A 14,456-nucleotide genomic window follows, 5' to 3' on the forward strand; every position below is an offset into this window, starting at 1 on the left:
CGCTTGCACGATAGTACGTGATCCATCATTTTTTGAGATGCGAATAATCTCGCAATACCCCCGCCATGTGAGTATTCGTCGTCTTTCCACCCTTCCTCGCTCTCTTCGTCTTGTTCTCATGTTTTACTGGCTTCGCTTTGATGGAGCGACTCTTGTTCGCAGGCGTTAAGCCTTCGCGCTCCAGTTCATCTGCCAGTGCTCCAGGCTCGGGCAATTTTATCTTTTGCCACATTGTTTTGAACTCCTGATCGATTGGGAAAAATAGGGATGGATCGTTTGGCCATACGAATCGGGGACTGTCATCTTTCTTATGCCGGGTCACGGAAAGCTTGCCCTGCTTCTCAAGATCGTCTATCGCATCTAACGCACCATGCCATCCGTCCTTCAGATCCTTAACGCTAAGGGCCTGAGCTGTAGGTTGAGATTGTAAAAATCCCAGCAATTCGTCGGCAGACCGAATATCGTGGATTGGCCGGAAAGAGAAAAAGTCTTCCCCTTTGCCATCAACTCGCTGGTACTTCACCTTGTCATGGGTGATCAATATTCTCTTCAAAGCCTGCCCGTACCCTTCCTCACGGCCATGCAAAGACAAATACTCGCCCAACCTTTGCCACGTCCACTGAATATCCTTTTCCTTGAGCTTTTCTAGCGCATAGGTGACCTGAGTTATGATATGGGAGCCGGTGCCTGTGTCTTTTGGCTGCGAGAAGACCGTGTTGGGCTGCTCCACCCGCTTGCGCTTAAGATCGTTCTTGACTGTTATTGAGGCTTGTGATGGTGCAGGTGATGTGGTAGAGTTTGCGGGAGCAGCAGCCGTACGCTTATTTGAGAGTTTGTTAGAGGACGAAGTGAGGTTTGACTTGAAAGCGCTAATTTGGTTGTCGAGGTACGACATGGCTTGTAGATGAATGGCCCGCGGGCTAAGCAGACTTTGCGGGCTACCTTGCCCAAAGATGAATATATTGAACACACGGTATAAAATAGAGGAGTAAGCACAGAATCCCTCGTTGGAAAGTGTCACTACCTTAATTAGCGCGCCGAGACACGCTAAGCTAGCCTAGCCGGCTTTGTCTGGTGAAAGATGCGGAAGTAAAGCATGAGATCAACACAAAAGACACGGCTTCGATCAATCCTCCAAGCACACTTTCCTGGCCTGCTTTGACACACGCTATGGCTGGATGCCTGTGCGGAGTTTCGACAGCGTATGAAGAAGACATTCACTGACTCAGCCTGAGGAGGCCTACATTCCTTTAGAATCGCCAACAACACTCAAAACGAGTGCACTTTCATACCGTGAATCAACCTTTCAAACTTCATGGCACGGCCAAATCGACGAGACTGAGCTTGAATTTGAGTAATCACAATGGCAGTCGCGCAACTAGACGTGGCACAGCTTTCGTCGTTTTGTTCCTTACCACAGCAATCAATTGACACACTTCTCGACGCACCTACTGCCGGCCTTGTCCGTACACTTTTGGAGAACATATCTGTGAAAGCACATGAGCACAATGATCTCGCGTCTGAAATACTCAAGCTAGGCGTGGAATTGGAAAATGCAGTGCGTGGCGGTGAAACCAAGAGCCGGGTTCTGAAAAGCTCAATCGACAAGGGGCTCAAGGAGGCCACAGATCTGAGGCAGAAACTTCAAGCGGAGGGTAGGTGGTGTCCAGGTTGTGCCTATTCAGTGAGCTAATTTCTTCTCCAGAAACGGCGAGGGCGTCTGTGGAGACTGAGCTTGAGAATCTGCGAACATCCACCTCCACCATCACTACTGAATTGTCTACTTTGAGGACTCGGATTACGTCACTGGAGTCGTCAAACCGGGACACTCTCTCGCTTCTTGAATCCAAAACAACAGCTCATGACAACTTGGCCCAAGAGCTCAATGCTCAGCACCAGAAAACGGTGGAGCTCCGCCGTGAAGTCTCAAACCTGGAACAGTCAGCACAATCAGCCAACGCCGCGTCGACCAGCGCAAGGTTCCACGAACAAGGTCTTCAGCAGGAAATTGAATCGCTAAAGAGAAACAACGATTGGCTGGACAAAGAATTGAAAACCAAGTCTGGGGAATACACGAAGTACCGCAAAGAAAAGAGTCTACGTATCACCGATCTACAACGTCAACTTGATGATGCCACGAGCACAATCGATGCCGCAAATCGCACCGAGACGACTTTACGCAGGAGACTTGATGAGCTCGGTCAGAAAGCTGATGACTCCTTCACCCGCGTCCAACAGTTGCAAGAAGACGCTGCCAAGAAGGACGAGTCTTTTCGAGTTGAGCTAGATGCGGCGAATCGCCTTACTGAGCTGACCAGGAATTCGGCCAACACGGAACGTCAACGGCAGCAGGATCTCTTCGCCCAGCTAGATTCCGCTAAAGAAGATGCTTCGGAGCAGCTCGGTAGACTCGGTGCCGAGCTTGAAACCGAGCATAGGGAAAGAGTAGGCGCGGATGCGAAGATTGCGGAACTCGAGGTCCAGGTTGAGCAACTCCAGGCTGATCTATCGACACTGCAAAGCCAAGCATCAAAACACAATGCTTCTCATCAGGGTACCAACGGGCATGCCCCTAGTACACCTCTTCGCGGTGATTCCGCGCCTATGGTTCCATCCAGTCCATCGCGCTTTAAGGGGGGTCTTAGCATTACCCAGATGTACAGCAGTTACAATGACCTGAAGAGCGAACTTGAGGCGGAAAAACGACGTAGTGAGAAGCTCACCTCGACACTTGACGACATGGTACAGGACCTAGAAACAGAGCAGCCAGAGATCGAGGAGCTACGTGCAGACCACATCCGTTTAGAATCAGAAGTTGCCGAGATGTCTTCTTTGGTAGAGATCATCGGCAAGGAACGAGATCAGGCTCTTAAAGGAGCCAAGAAATGGGAAGGCCACCTAGAGGCTAAAGTCAAAGAAGGAGAAGTACTCCGGCAGCAGCTTCGCGATCTCAGCTCTCAGGTCAAGGTCTTCCTAATGGAAGTCCACCTACGTGATCAAGGCCTCGATGACCTTGGTGCGGATGGCCGAGCACGTCTAGAGCGCCTGGCGCAAGGGCAAGCTGACGGGGAAGCGATGGAGGGCACGACCGCAACTGGTCGTCTTATCAGTGAGAACCTCGTCACATTCAGGAACGTCAGCGAACTTCAAGAACAGAACGCAAACTTACTCAGGATCACCCGAGAAATTGGCGAGCGAATGGAGCACGAGGAGGCCGTCCAAAAGCAGTCAGAGAGAACTCGAGATTGGGATGACCTCCAGCAGAAATACGAACGTTGCAAGGACGAGATAAAGTCTCTGATGACTCAGTCTTCAAGCTACATTCGCGAGCGAGACATGTTCAGACGTATGCTCTCTCACCGGGGTCAACTACCTCCCGGCACCGACGTCACTTCATTGTTTGGGGAGTCTGTCAACGGAGCCGCAACGCCCAAAACTCCAACGCCTGCTGTTGTCATTAACAGCATTGAAGATTCACCAACAACAAGAGACCTAGCCGACTACGCAAAATTGTACAAAGATATTCAAGCGCACTTCGATGCATATCGGCACGAGGCTGCGACAGACCGATCAACATTAAAGGAGCAAGTGGATGGCCTTTCAAAGGTCAATAGTGAACTTCGAAGCGAGGTGGTACGAAACAGCAGCCAGGTCACACTTGCCCATGAAAGATACGAAATGCTTCAAGGCAACTACGTGATGCTCAAGAATGAGAATACGGAACTGCAAAAGAGATCGCAAGCATTATCAGACACGGCCGCCAAGCAGGATATGCGGGTTCAACAAGTTGCTGAAGAACTTGTCGAAGCTAAAGGCCTTGCAGACAGCATGCGCAATGAAACAGCCAATCTAAAAGCAGAAAAGGAATTCTGGAAAACAATTGAGAAGAGAATCACCGAGGATAACGAGAACCTTTTGAACGAGCGTGGTCGGCTGAACGCTCTGAACGCTAATTTGCAGACCCTGTTGAATGAACGAGAGCACTCGGACACGGAAGCTCGTCGAAGACTCCAAACCCAGGCCGACAATCTCGAGAGAGAATTGCAAGCAACGAAGAATAAGCTTTCCGACGAGGTGGAAGAAAACAAGAGATCTGCTCAACGGCGCGAATATGACCATGAGCAGAGTCAAAAGAGGATTGATGATCTAGTCTCCAGCCTTGGTAACACTCGCGAAGAGCTCGTCGCCGCGAAGACAATACGAGACCATCTTTCGACTAGAGTGGATGAGTTGACAATTGAGCTTCGGAGCGCAGAAGAACGTGTCAATGCATTACGACCAGCACCTTCAGGACGTCCGAACACCAACGATGGTGAAAATTTACAACACCAATCCCTCGACGGTGAAGACTCGAATTTGACTAAAGAGCAGGGATTGAGAGTCCAGGTCTCGGAGCTCAAACGCGACCTTGACCTAGCTCGCAGTGAACTCGAAAATGTCAAAGGCCAGGTCGAGCAATACAAAGCGATCAGTCAAGCTTCAGAAGAAGAATTGCTCAGTCTAAACGAGACGCAGGACTTGTATCGGCAAGAAACAGATAAGCTTATTGAAAAGAAAGACTCTAAGCTCAAAGAACTTGAGCAACGAATTGAGGACACCAGCTCCGAGCTCGCATCCACCAATTCGGAGCTCTCAAGCCTTCGCAATGCACAAGCAGAAAACGGGCGGCGCCTAGAAGAACACAAAAAGGGATTCGAAGCAGAGCTTGCACAACTAAAAGATCAAGACGATCGTCACGCGGCTGCAGCCCAATTCTTTCAAGAAGATCTCAAGGTCCAGGCTGACATCGCTCAGCAAGCTCAACAGAATTACGAGAATGAACTAGTCAAACACGCGGATGCTGCAAAGGCATTGCAAAAGGTCCGATCGGATCACAACGAATTGAAACTAGAGATAAAAGCGTTGAAAACTGACGCAGAATCTGCCCGTAAAAGCCTCAACCAGAGCGAAGACAGTTGGGCGGAGTCGCGACAGGGATATGAGAGAGAATTGGCAGAACTCAAGATTGGGCGAGAAAATCTGACAGCTCAGAACAACCACCTCCATCAACAAATTGAGACCTACTCTGCTCAAATAGCCAGTTTGAAAAAGCATCCCTCAAACAGCGATGAGCGCCCAAGCGAGGACATTCCAGCATCCGGTCTGGAAAATCTGCAAGAGGTCATCAAATACTTGCGGCGCGAGAAGGAGATCGTTGATGTTCAACTAGAGTTGTCTGCCCAAGAAGGAAAGAGGTTGAAGCAGCAACTTGACTACGCCCAGTCACAGCTGGACGACACTCGTTTGCGACTTAGCCAGCAAAGACGATTGGAGGCCGACAATGAGCGTTCGAATCTCGACCACCATAAGTTGGTGGATACAATCAATGAGTTGAACACGTTCCGTGAGTCTAGCGTAACATTACGCGCCGAAACTCGTCAAGCACAAAGTGCATTGGCCGTAAGGGCGAAAGAAGTCGAAGAACTCAAAGCTCAGATCGAGCCTTTGCAGGCGGAGATCTTGGAACTCAAGAACGAACGTGAAACTCAGGACGGCGAGATGAAGCTTCTCAAAGAGAACTCCGACCGCTGGCAGCAACGGGCTCAGAACGTCCTCCAAAAGTACGATCGAGTCGATCCCGCAGAACTGGAAGCTTTGAAGGAGCAACTCAAGTCGCTAGAAGCTGAGCGCGATGAATTAGTATCAGCAAAGACGGGCTTGCAGGATCAAGTAGACAATGCCTCTGGCCAGATCACTCAGGTTCAGGAGCAGAGCAATGAAAAGATCGAGACGATGCGGGCAAAGCTTGCCGAACAATACAAGGCCAGATCGAGACAACTGAGCGACAAAATCAAGGAGAAGGACACCGCTCTGCAAACAGCTATGACCGAGAAAGCAAGCTTTGAGCATCGGCTTACCGCTCTGTCGGGATTACAAGTCGAACTTGAAACGACCAGGGCGCAGAGAGATGCCGCCGTTGAAAAGGCCACTGCACAGAAAGCAATTGCCGATTCAAGTGCACGGGACGGGAGTGAGGAAGGCCAAGTCGAAGAAGAGGTGGCCTCCAAGCCGGACTTACAGGATCTTCAGGAGAAACTTACTGCAGCGGAGATGAGGGCCAACGAAGCAACATCAGAATCAGCCGACAATCGAAGCCAACTGGATGTGTCAAGGTCAAGAATTACCGAATTGGAGCTGCAAATAGTCAGTACTGAAGCTTCCGAGTAGTATTGACGAAATGCTGACCACCATCTAGAAACAAATGCAGGAGGGCATCGACGCATCTACCACTGAATTGGCCCAGCTAAGGATCCAACAGCAGCAAGCAGTTCCTGCAAACAGTGAAGTAGAAGCGCACATGAGCTCTCTGCGTGCTGATCTTGCTCAAGCTCAGCAAGACGCTCAAGACCTTCGCACAAATGCATCGATCAATGCAGCTGTGTCTACTGCTCCAACCGAAAGTGGATCCAAGTCTGTAACAGAACAAGTCGCGGAGCATGTCGAGGCAGTCCGTGTCGAGCTAGAGTCCCGACACGACGAGCGAGTCAGACAAAACGACGAGACATTGGAGAGACGAACGAATATAATGAAAGCTCAACTCAGTAAGAAATTGACCGATGGCAAAGGTCAGCTCCGGCAAAGCTTAACAGCCGAGCACGAACAAGCTTTGCAATCAATCAAATCGGAGCATGAGCAAGAAATGAGCAGGCTGCAGGCCAGGCATAAAGATGAGATTGAAGAGCTTCGACGAGGTGCGGACTCCAAGTTTTCCAAGCTCAGAGACGAATGGGGCATGAATCATCAAGCTAAACACACCATCAATGATGATCCGAATGTCAAAGACGAAGATCATACTCCTCGCGGTCCATGGCAGCCATCTGAAGATGAAGCCAGAGCTTTGATCCAGTCAAACGAAATCGTCCGAAGCATCGTCAAGAAAAACATTGGCATCCATGTCAATAAAGCCAAAGAGGAAGTATCTACTCAGCTAAATCAAGATCATGAAAAGGCCATGACCGAACGAATAACAGAAGTCCAGAACAAAGCGAACACTGCAAAGGAGCATGCAGTGCTAATGGAAGGGAAAAAGAGCGCCGTACAGATCAATATGGCGAATAACAAAGCCAGGATGCTACAATACAGAGTTGATATCGTTAAAAAGGCAGCTCAAGATACACCGCTAAAGCCGGTTGAGGAAGTCTGGCTTATCGCGAAGGATGCTAAACCACCACCGGTCACCCCCCAACAGCCCCAACAGTCTCAACAAAATACCAACAAGGCACAGAAGGCGCCCGTAACGTCGAATTTTGGGCAACCAACACCCATAGTCCAAAATCCTGCACAGCAAGGACAGACAGATGCACAGGGGCATTTATCCGGCGTTTCGACGTTTGGGCGGCCAACTCCATCCGGGGCGGCGGCAAGCGGACGACAGAGTCCTGCACGGCAAGGATTGACGAATGCGCAAGAGCAACTATCCGGCGTTTCAACATTTGGGCGGCCAACACCAGCCGTTAGGGGCCCTCCACCCGCGGCGCAAAGCGGACGACAGAGTCCTGCAGAACGACCTTCACACGCTCAGCCGCAACCGAGCAACGATCAGCGTCGGCCTCAACCGGCAATGGTGATATCCCCTCAGCCAGGATCGATTCCTCCCCAGAGGCCAGCTCAAGGTGCCACCACTCACCATCCCAATCCAGGCACCGGACCAGGCGCACTCAAAGGCTTGCAGCAGTCTGGTCTCCCTGTGGCTAGAGGAGGTTCAATGCGTGGCAACCCGATTTCGAGGGGTAGAGGGTCGGCCGTTAGTCGAGGAGGCCCACAAACCCTCGACACTAGTCGATCGCAAGGGCAGCAAGGAGGCAGGGGAAGTCCAACTAGTGCAGGGCTAAATGCTGGGGCTAGGCAGTTCATACCTGGCAACAAGAGGCCAAGGGATGACGGCCAGGAGGGAGGTGACGGTGGTAACGGGAAGAGGATAAGAGGTGATGGCGGTCCGGCCTGAGCAAAGAGCGTAGATGTACTCGAGATATCATACATGGCAAAAGATCTGACGCAGCGAGCGGCATTGCATTTGCGGGGGGGCATACTCTTATGGAAAAGAGCGTCACAGAACTGCTCTAGCTTCGACTGTATCAATATTACGTGGTCGCTTTACCTTGTTGATAGGAGCATTTGGCATAGTATACTACGTAACTGAAATACATGGTTCGTGTTGTAGGATGAACACAATATAAAACATAGCTTTCGTGTCCACTGCGGGTATCAGAATAAGGGGGTCCCCCAGAAGGGAAAAAAAAAAAAAATTCGTGATACTAACGTGAAAACGATATAATATTAATCAAGCATGACAGCTCGACCCAGCCTTACAAATCACTCCTCTACCTCCAAACTCCCGACGCCGCCCCTGAGTTCTACTCCCACAACATTGATATCCGCATCCGCTTCTTGCACTGGCACCCACCTGATCACACTTGGATCGAAATCAATCGTGCAGCTCCGTGCTCGTCTTACGTCAAATTATGGGCCCATCAGCGTAGGAGACGGATGCATCATCAGCGAGCGTGCCTCGATCGGCCTCCTCAGCTCCCCTCAGAATGAGAAAGAAGCAAAAGGAGTGAGGCTCTCATCGGGTGTCCTCATCGAAACCTGTGCCGTTGTCCAAGGCGCATCCATAGGTGCTTACACAATCATCGAGGCTGGAGCCAAGATTGGCAAAGGGACGGTGGTTGGTGCGAATAGCAAAGTCTGTGCAGGGGTGGAAATTGGAGAGGGGATGGTAGTCGATGATAATACTGTGGTCTATGGGAGCGGAGGAGAGAGGAGGAAGGAGAAGAAGGGCCTCGGGCTGGATAGGGCGAGAAAAGTCTGGGTGGATTTGCAAGAGGACACATTGAGGAGAATGTGGACTGGCAAATGAGAACAGCAAGATCCGGTTGAAGGGTCAAAGCTGTAAATACAAGACGTGAGCTTATGATCCATCAAAGGACAAAGCGGTTCGTAGAAATCTCCTCTGTGCGTTACCAGACAGACCACAATCGCTGACTCGTCCAAGCATGCAAGCTTTATGTTAGCAGACTAATATTTATCCTTGGGTCGAAATCTTTGTTTCTGCCCTTTCCTCACTCGTTTGCAGGGAAATTGCTCCCAAGAGCAACATGCCGCACCAATCACTACATGCACAAACAAAGGCTTCTTGGGATGCAGCTATGGCCGGGATGATCAAATGAAGCGATGGAAATTATCATTGCGGAGATTTGGTTACCGATAACACAGAAGTCTTGCGCGAATCCCTACAGATTCACCTTTTCCCAATCTATTTCTGATACAGTCATATTTACAAGGCCTGATTGAAATTGAACTTCTCGCCCACAAGATTCTCCCCTAGAGCCCACAGCCTCGCAGTGGCTTCCTTGTCTACTGCATGTTCGGCAGCGGTAGCAATCTGACAGTCATTGCGCCTGACCGATCTACAAGACATGAGTATGAATTTTCGCAAGGGTGGCTGAAACGCTACCTTTCGGATTGGGATCAAATGCAACGAATAAGAAAGTCGCCGCGCCCTGGTTTGGAGTCTTGTAGAACATGTGCGGATTTCTGAACCCTATGGGCATGTCACGCTGGAGCTCTGTTTCAACCACTGCGGAGCTGGTTAGCAATCAAGGCGCCTCGAGGTCTAAGTCCTGTGCGGTTACCTTCAGGGGCTGAAGTGAAGGGATATATGCCCTTGTCCTTCAACATTTCTGCAAGCTCCGTTGTGAATAACATATTGACCGTGTTCGAGTGACAATATGCAATCATAGGATGGTACCCTCCCTGTGTATCAAGTTCGGGCATATCCATTTGGGATGCTATGGCTGTGTTTGGTTGCTCTTCATAAGGGATCGGTACTCCCTTAAAGATATGATCGCTAAACCGCAAGTGGGTGAGGACATGTGCAGCGCTCGTAATATTGACAGTCCGTGCACCACTTTGAGGGCTCTGAATGCCAGAGATCAGAAGCTTGTTTATGATCACGTTTGTGAAGAACAAACGTAATTTGTTGCAAACTGTATGTCTTCCCCATCTTTCGACAAAGTCCTCTCTGATACGGCCATGACTCCGGCATTGTTTATTAGTACATCGACTGCTTTCGTTATATTTTCCAGCTCTGTGGCGGCTTGTCGTACACTCTTTTGTGAAGATAGGTCGAGGGAAAGGACTCGTTTCTTCACTGAGAGGAAGTCTACCCCTAGCTGCTTTGATACTGCCTCGGCTTTGCTGGTGGACCGGGCGATCAGAACCAGCAGTGATGGGCCCTTGGATGCTATAGCTCGAGCCATAGCTTCGCCAAGGCCATTTGGACTGACTCCGGTAATGATCACTGCACGCAGTTACTCTCCTAAATTGCGAGGAGTAAAGGGCATAGTGAGACCTGATTTGCCTCAGGTGTTCTCAGCGAAAGCGTCAACAACCTGCTCAGACGTGGTCTCCTTGCCAAATTCTGAATGGGAAGCCATAGATGGTGAAGATCGTGAATATATTGGACATTTTTGTGGGGAAGTCCGAGGTGGTGTCAAGGATGCTACAGAAAGTACAGAAGGCTTGGGTTTTCGCCTTTGGAATTTCGATCTGAACCAATGCACGTTAAGGCAAGCAAAATATCGCAGCTTGAACCCGAAGCGTCATGGCCTGGAGTGATTAAATATGCTCTAATCCAAGAAGCGGGAAAGGGGAAAGGAAGGGAGAATGCTCCAGCCTCCAATCGAACCTATCTTGGTTCGGCGTTAGTATTTGTCCGAGTCCACCGTCCCAGTTGCTATATGACACTGACGTGGATATAGAGAGATTCGCCCATATCATGAACTGCCTGTAGACGCGATGCACGAAGGAATCCCATACTCCAATAAAGCTGGGGCCTGTCGCCTCTGCCTCATTGCCAAGTTCTGTACTAACCTCCTCCGATACATTTCACCTCTCAACCAGTCCAGGGAACCAAAGTCATCTTCCAGCACTAAAGTCTCGCATCAGAATGAGCTCTTTGTATTTGGCACCTCATCATCATAGCGGGCTACCACATGGGACAATCGCGGCGCTGTCCGTGTTGGTATCCAGCTTGTCTGGCGACCCCTTCGCAGGTGGAATCGTATTTGTATGCCTTCAGAGGCAGTATCGTACGGGCAGAGGTGATTATTATGCCACATCTCAGCCATGAAACCAACCGGGACGATCCCTGAGACCCCTGAACCATGGCAGATGGTCGAAGATCGCACGTTGTAGTAACTGGCATCATCCCATTGTCATCGGCATTGGGGTTAGATTCCCGTTCTTATCGTATCGTGCCTCTGCAAAAACGGGTCAGCTCAAGTCGTCTATCCATGAAAAACTGAATTCATATGGTAGACGTACTGAAAAATGTATAAGACAAAGTGATCGTATCTATTTTCGTCATCGTAGGATCGTTGACGAAGTCCGGATCGATGAAAAAGAAAACCGGCATATCGACAGTCTCCCCAGCGTTGAGCCTTTGCTCTTCGAAGCAAAAGCATTGAATCTTGCTGAAATATGGCGCCACTTGTGCTGGAGTTACACTATAGGTAGCAACCCCAATAATGTCCTCAGTACTCTTGTTCGTCGCGGTATAAAACGCGAGCGCTGTCTCCCCAGGCAGGACTCGGACCTCTCGCTGTTGCGGAGTGAACTTCCAAGGCATTATGTCCGATACTGATCCATTAAAAGTTATGCGTAGACGACGGGAGTCGGTCACGGGCGTAAGTCGAGTGGCTGGGTCTTCGGCATTTGAATGAATGGAAGCCTTGATAGGTTGGCCACCCCAACCAGTCTGTTGGCAGATCTAGCCCTACGTGTCAGTGAGCCCTCATGTAGACAAAATCCAGACGGAACGTACCATTTTGTACATGGGTACCGAGCCATATGACAGTGCCACCGTCCCAAGAATGACGCTCAGAGTGTAGTAGCTTTGAAACTTAGCTGCTGGCGTTGACAACTTTCGAGAAAGACGTACAGAGTGGAACTGTTCTTGTGGGAGAACGGGGCTCGTAATTGTTCCATAGTGGGAGCAAGATGCTGCCTGGTCTTTCGCGTGCTCGATATTTGCCTCCTCTGTGCAGAAGCCGCGTGGGGTCTAAATATCGCAGGGCGAAGACATTGTGAGCATGGAAGGTTCACCGTTGTAGCTCGCTTTTCACATAAGTGAAACTTGGAGAGGCATAGCTTAGTAGTCATGTTGCAAGACCGATCACGTCCTAGAAGGATCAGAGAATCGATATTGAATATGCATATTTAGGAACCACTTTAACCATAAACGCGCTAGACGCGTGAGGCGCGTCAGCTTCAAGAATTGTCTATCCACTCTTCCTAAAAACAATTGCACCAGTACAATAAGTTTCTGTGCTACAAAACATGGCATTACTGGTAGACAAATACCGCCCACGCTCTCTGGAGGCATTGACATACCACGAAGACCTCTCCGAGCGGCTCAAAAGTCTCGTAAGGATCCCCATTTCGCTTTGTAGAACGTTACTGATGTCTGATGCTAGGCAAAAAGCGGAGATTTTCCCCATCTTCTTGTCTACGGGCCGTCAGGCGCGGGAAAAAAGACCAGGATTGTTGCAACGTTACGTGAGCTTTATGGGCCTGGTGTGGAAAAGATCAAAATCGACTCTCGTGTATTCCAAACCACCTCAAACCGCAAGCTCGAATTCAATATCGTGGCTTCTGTGTACCACCTTGAGATAACGCCTTCAGACGTCGGCAATTTCGACAGGGTAGTCATCCAAGATCTTCTCAAGGAAGTGGCACAAACCCAACAAGTCGACCAGTCTGCTAGACAACGCTTCAAGGTCGTTGTCATCAATGAAGCGGACCACCTTACCCGAGACGCACAGGCAGCGTTGAGAAGGACTATGGAGAAATACAGCCCCAACATGAGGCTGATATTGTTGGCAAACAGTACAGCAAATATCATTGCGCCAATTCGATCGCGAACGCTGTTGGTGAGGGTAGCGGCGCCGACGGAGAGCGATATTTGCAAAGTTCTGGAGAAAGTTGGAGCGCAGGAAGGATGGGCCGAGGCGGAAGGCTTGAACAGGAGGATTGCAAAGGACAGTGCGAGAAACCTGAGGAGGGCATTGCTGATGTTTGAGGCTGTCCACGCACAGAAGTGGGGAGCAGTGCTACTGTATCTCATTCGGAATGCTAACGGCACATCACAGCGAGAAAGTCACGGATAAGACGCCTGTCCCGCCGCCGGATTGGGAGGCTCTCGTCGCTCAGATTGCCGATGAGATAATGGCAGAACATACGCCTGCGAGGCTTCTGCAAGTCCGTGCGAAGTTTTACGATTTGCTCAGTCATTGTATACCACCTACAACGGTATTGAAGGTATATTGCCTACAGCTACATTCAATGGACCTAGATATGCTAATCCGGTACAGACATTGACCTTCAAACTCATACCAAAGATTGACGACGCACTGAAAGCAGACGTGATCAAGTGGTCGGCTTTCTATGAGCATCGCATTCGAATGGGCAGCGTAAGTGACATCCCGGTCATGGATGTGAAGTACTGATGAAGGACTCTAGAAACACATCTTCCATCTCGAGGCTTTTGTTGCAAAATTCATGAGAATACTAGAAAGGCATGTGCCGCAAAGCGCAATTCGATATCTCAGCTAATTCGATTGTAGCTACTTAATGGGGATGGATTTCTAGGAGAATTCCCAACAACGAGTGGAGTGAAGCAGCGTTACTTGCATATTCTTGTCTGCAGTGTTCTAGAACGGCTAGCTCAGGGCAATTCACTCCACAGTGCGTCATTTTAAGCTTCCGAGATTGAAAGCTCGATACGAGTAATCAACAGAACAAACTCATAAGATCTTTCTTACAGTTTCCCTCCGTCTACAATCCCTCTGTAATACATTCAAGATCACCAAACCACAACCATGTCTTCAGATCTTATGGATACCGAAGCAGGCGGTGAAGGCTCGCAGTACGCAGTTCCCAATGTTGACGTTTAGCAGCAGCTGACCATTCAATCAGATACGAGTCAATCCAGACAGTCACAGAACCCCACTCTAAGCAAGGCGGACAAATGGGTGGTCAGTTCAATCTCAACCTTGGTAGCAACTAGTCAATACTCAAAAGACAACTTTAGAAGAGGAAACTCAGCCAGATGCCGTGACTTCTCAACAAGAACAGCAGAAGGCTGAGAGAGGAGCGAAAACAGCAGAGAACGTGAGGTATGGACAGACAATCTCAGAAGGGGGTATGGGAGGCAAGACTACAGAAGCTGGAGGAAGTGCGAACCAAGGTAGGAGTGGACTACACGTAATATGCTATGATGCTAGGAAAACTGCTGAAGCGTGTCTGCAGACGGATTTGGACCATTGGGCGCACAGGGAGGAACAGAAGATGCTGAAGAGTCCAGGCGGGACCAGGGCTACGGGCCAGGATCTGGCATTGGAGCATAGGGTCTT

The 14,456-nt window shown here is 49.8% G+C and overlaps 6 protein-coding genes across 6 annotated transcripts; 4 read left to right on the forward strand and 2 right to left on the reverse strand.

Annotated features, from left to right (window-relative positions):
* Positions 1-25: 25 nt before the first annotated feature.
* On the reverse strand, positions 26-895 carry HO173_004074 (uncharacterized protein; the record flags this gene model as incomplete). The annotated part of the gene is made up of 1 exon (XM_037305998.1): positions 26-895. One exon carries the CDS (start codon positions 893-895, stop codon positions 26-28), a length of 870 nt encoding a protein of 289 aa, XP_037167191.1.
* Positions 896-1,363: 468 nt separating this feature from the next.
* Positions 1,364-7,984, forward strand: HO173_004075 (uncharacterized protein; the record flags this gene model as incomplete). Its single annotated transcript, XM_037305999.1, has 3 exons — positions 1,364-1,655; positions 1,706-6,183; positions 6,236-7,984. 3 exons carry the CDS (start codon positions 1,364-1,366, stop codon positions 7,982-7,984), a joined length of 6,519 nt encoding a protein of 2,172 aa, XP_037167192.1.
* Positions 7,985-8,326: 342 nt separating this feature from the next.
* HO173_004076 (uncharacterized protein) lies at positions 8,327-8,899 on the forward strand (the record flags this gene model as incomplete). Its single annotated transcript, XM_037306000.1, has 1 exon — positions 8,327-8,899. One exon carries the CDS (start codon positions 8,327-8,329, stop codon positions 8,897-8,899), a length of 573 nt encoding a protein of 190 aa, XP_037167193.1.
* Positions 8,900-9,396: 497 nt separating this feature from the next.
* Positions 9,397-12,030, reverse strand: HO173_004077 (uncharacterized protein; the record flags this gene model as incomplete). Its single annotated transcript, XM_037306001.1, has 5 exons — positions 9,397-9,449; positions 9,497-9,619; positions 11,368-11,812; positions 11,867-11,936; positions 11,984-12,030. 5 exons carry the CDS (start codon positions 12,028-12,030, stop codon positions 9,397-9,399), a joined length of 738 nt encoding a protein of 245 aa, XP_037167194.1.
* Positions 12,031-12,381: 351 nt separating this feature from the next.
* HO173_004078 (uncharacterized protein) lies at positions 12,382-13,692 on the forward strand (the record flags this gene model as incomplete). Its single annotated transcript, XM_037306002.1, has 6 exons — positions 12,382-12,468; positions 12,519-13,141; positions 13,194-13,362; positions 13,416-13,514; positions 13,564-13,619; positions 13,668-13,692. The coding sequence occupies 6 exons, from the start codon at positions 12,382-12,384 to the stop codon at positions 13,690-13,692; spliced, it is 1,059 nt and encodes a 352-aa protein (XP_037167195.1).
* A 230-nt stretch (positions 13,693-13,922) lies between these two features.
* Positions 13,923-14,450, forward strand: HO173_004079 (uncharacterized protein; the record flags this gene model as incomplete). Its single annotated transcript, XM_037306003.1, has 4 exons — positions 13,923-13,969; positions 14,020-14,078; positions 14,135-14,290; positions 14,353-14,450. 4 exons carry the CDS (start codon positions 13,923-13,925, stop codon positions 14,448-14,450), a joined length of 360 nt encoding a protein of 119 aa, XP_037167196.1.
* Positions 14,451-14,456: the final 6 nt, after the last annotated feature.

Source organism: Letharia columbiana (genome assembly GCF_014066305.1).
Source record: "Letharia columbiana isolate WasteWater2 chromosome Unknown Sc0000010_s0, whole genome shotgun sequence".
Classification (NCBI taxonomy): domain Eukaryota; kingdom Fungi; phylum Ascomycota; class Lecanoromycetes; order Lecanorales; family Parmeliaceae; genus Letharia; species Letharia columbiana.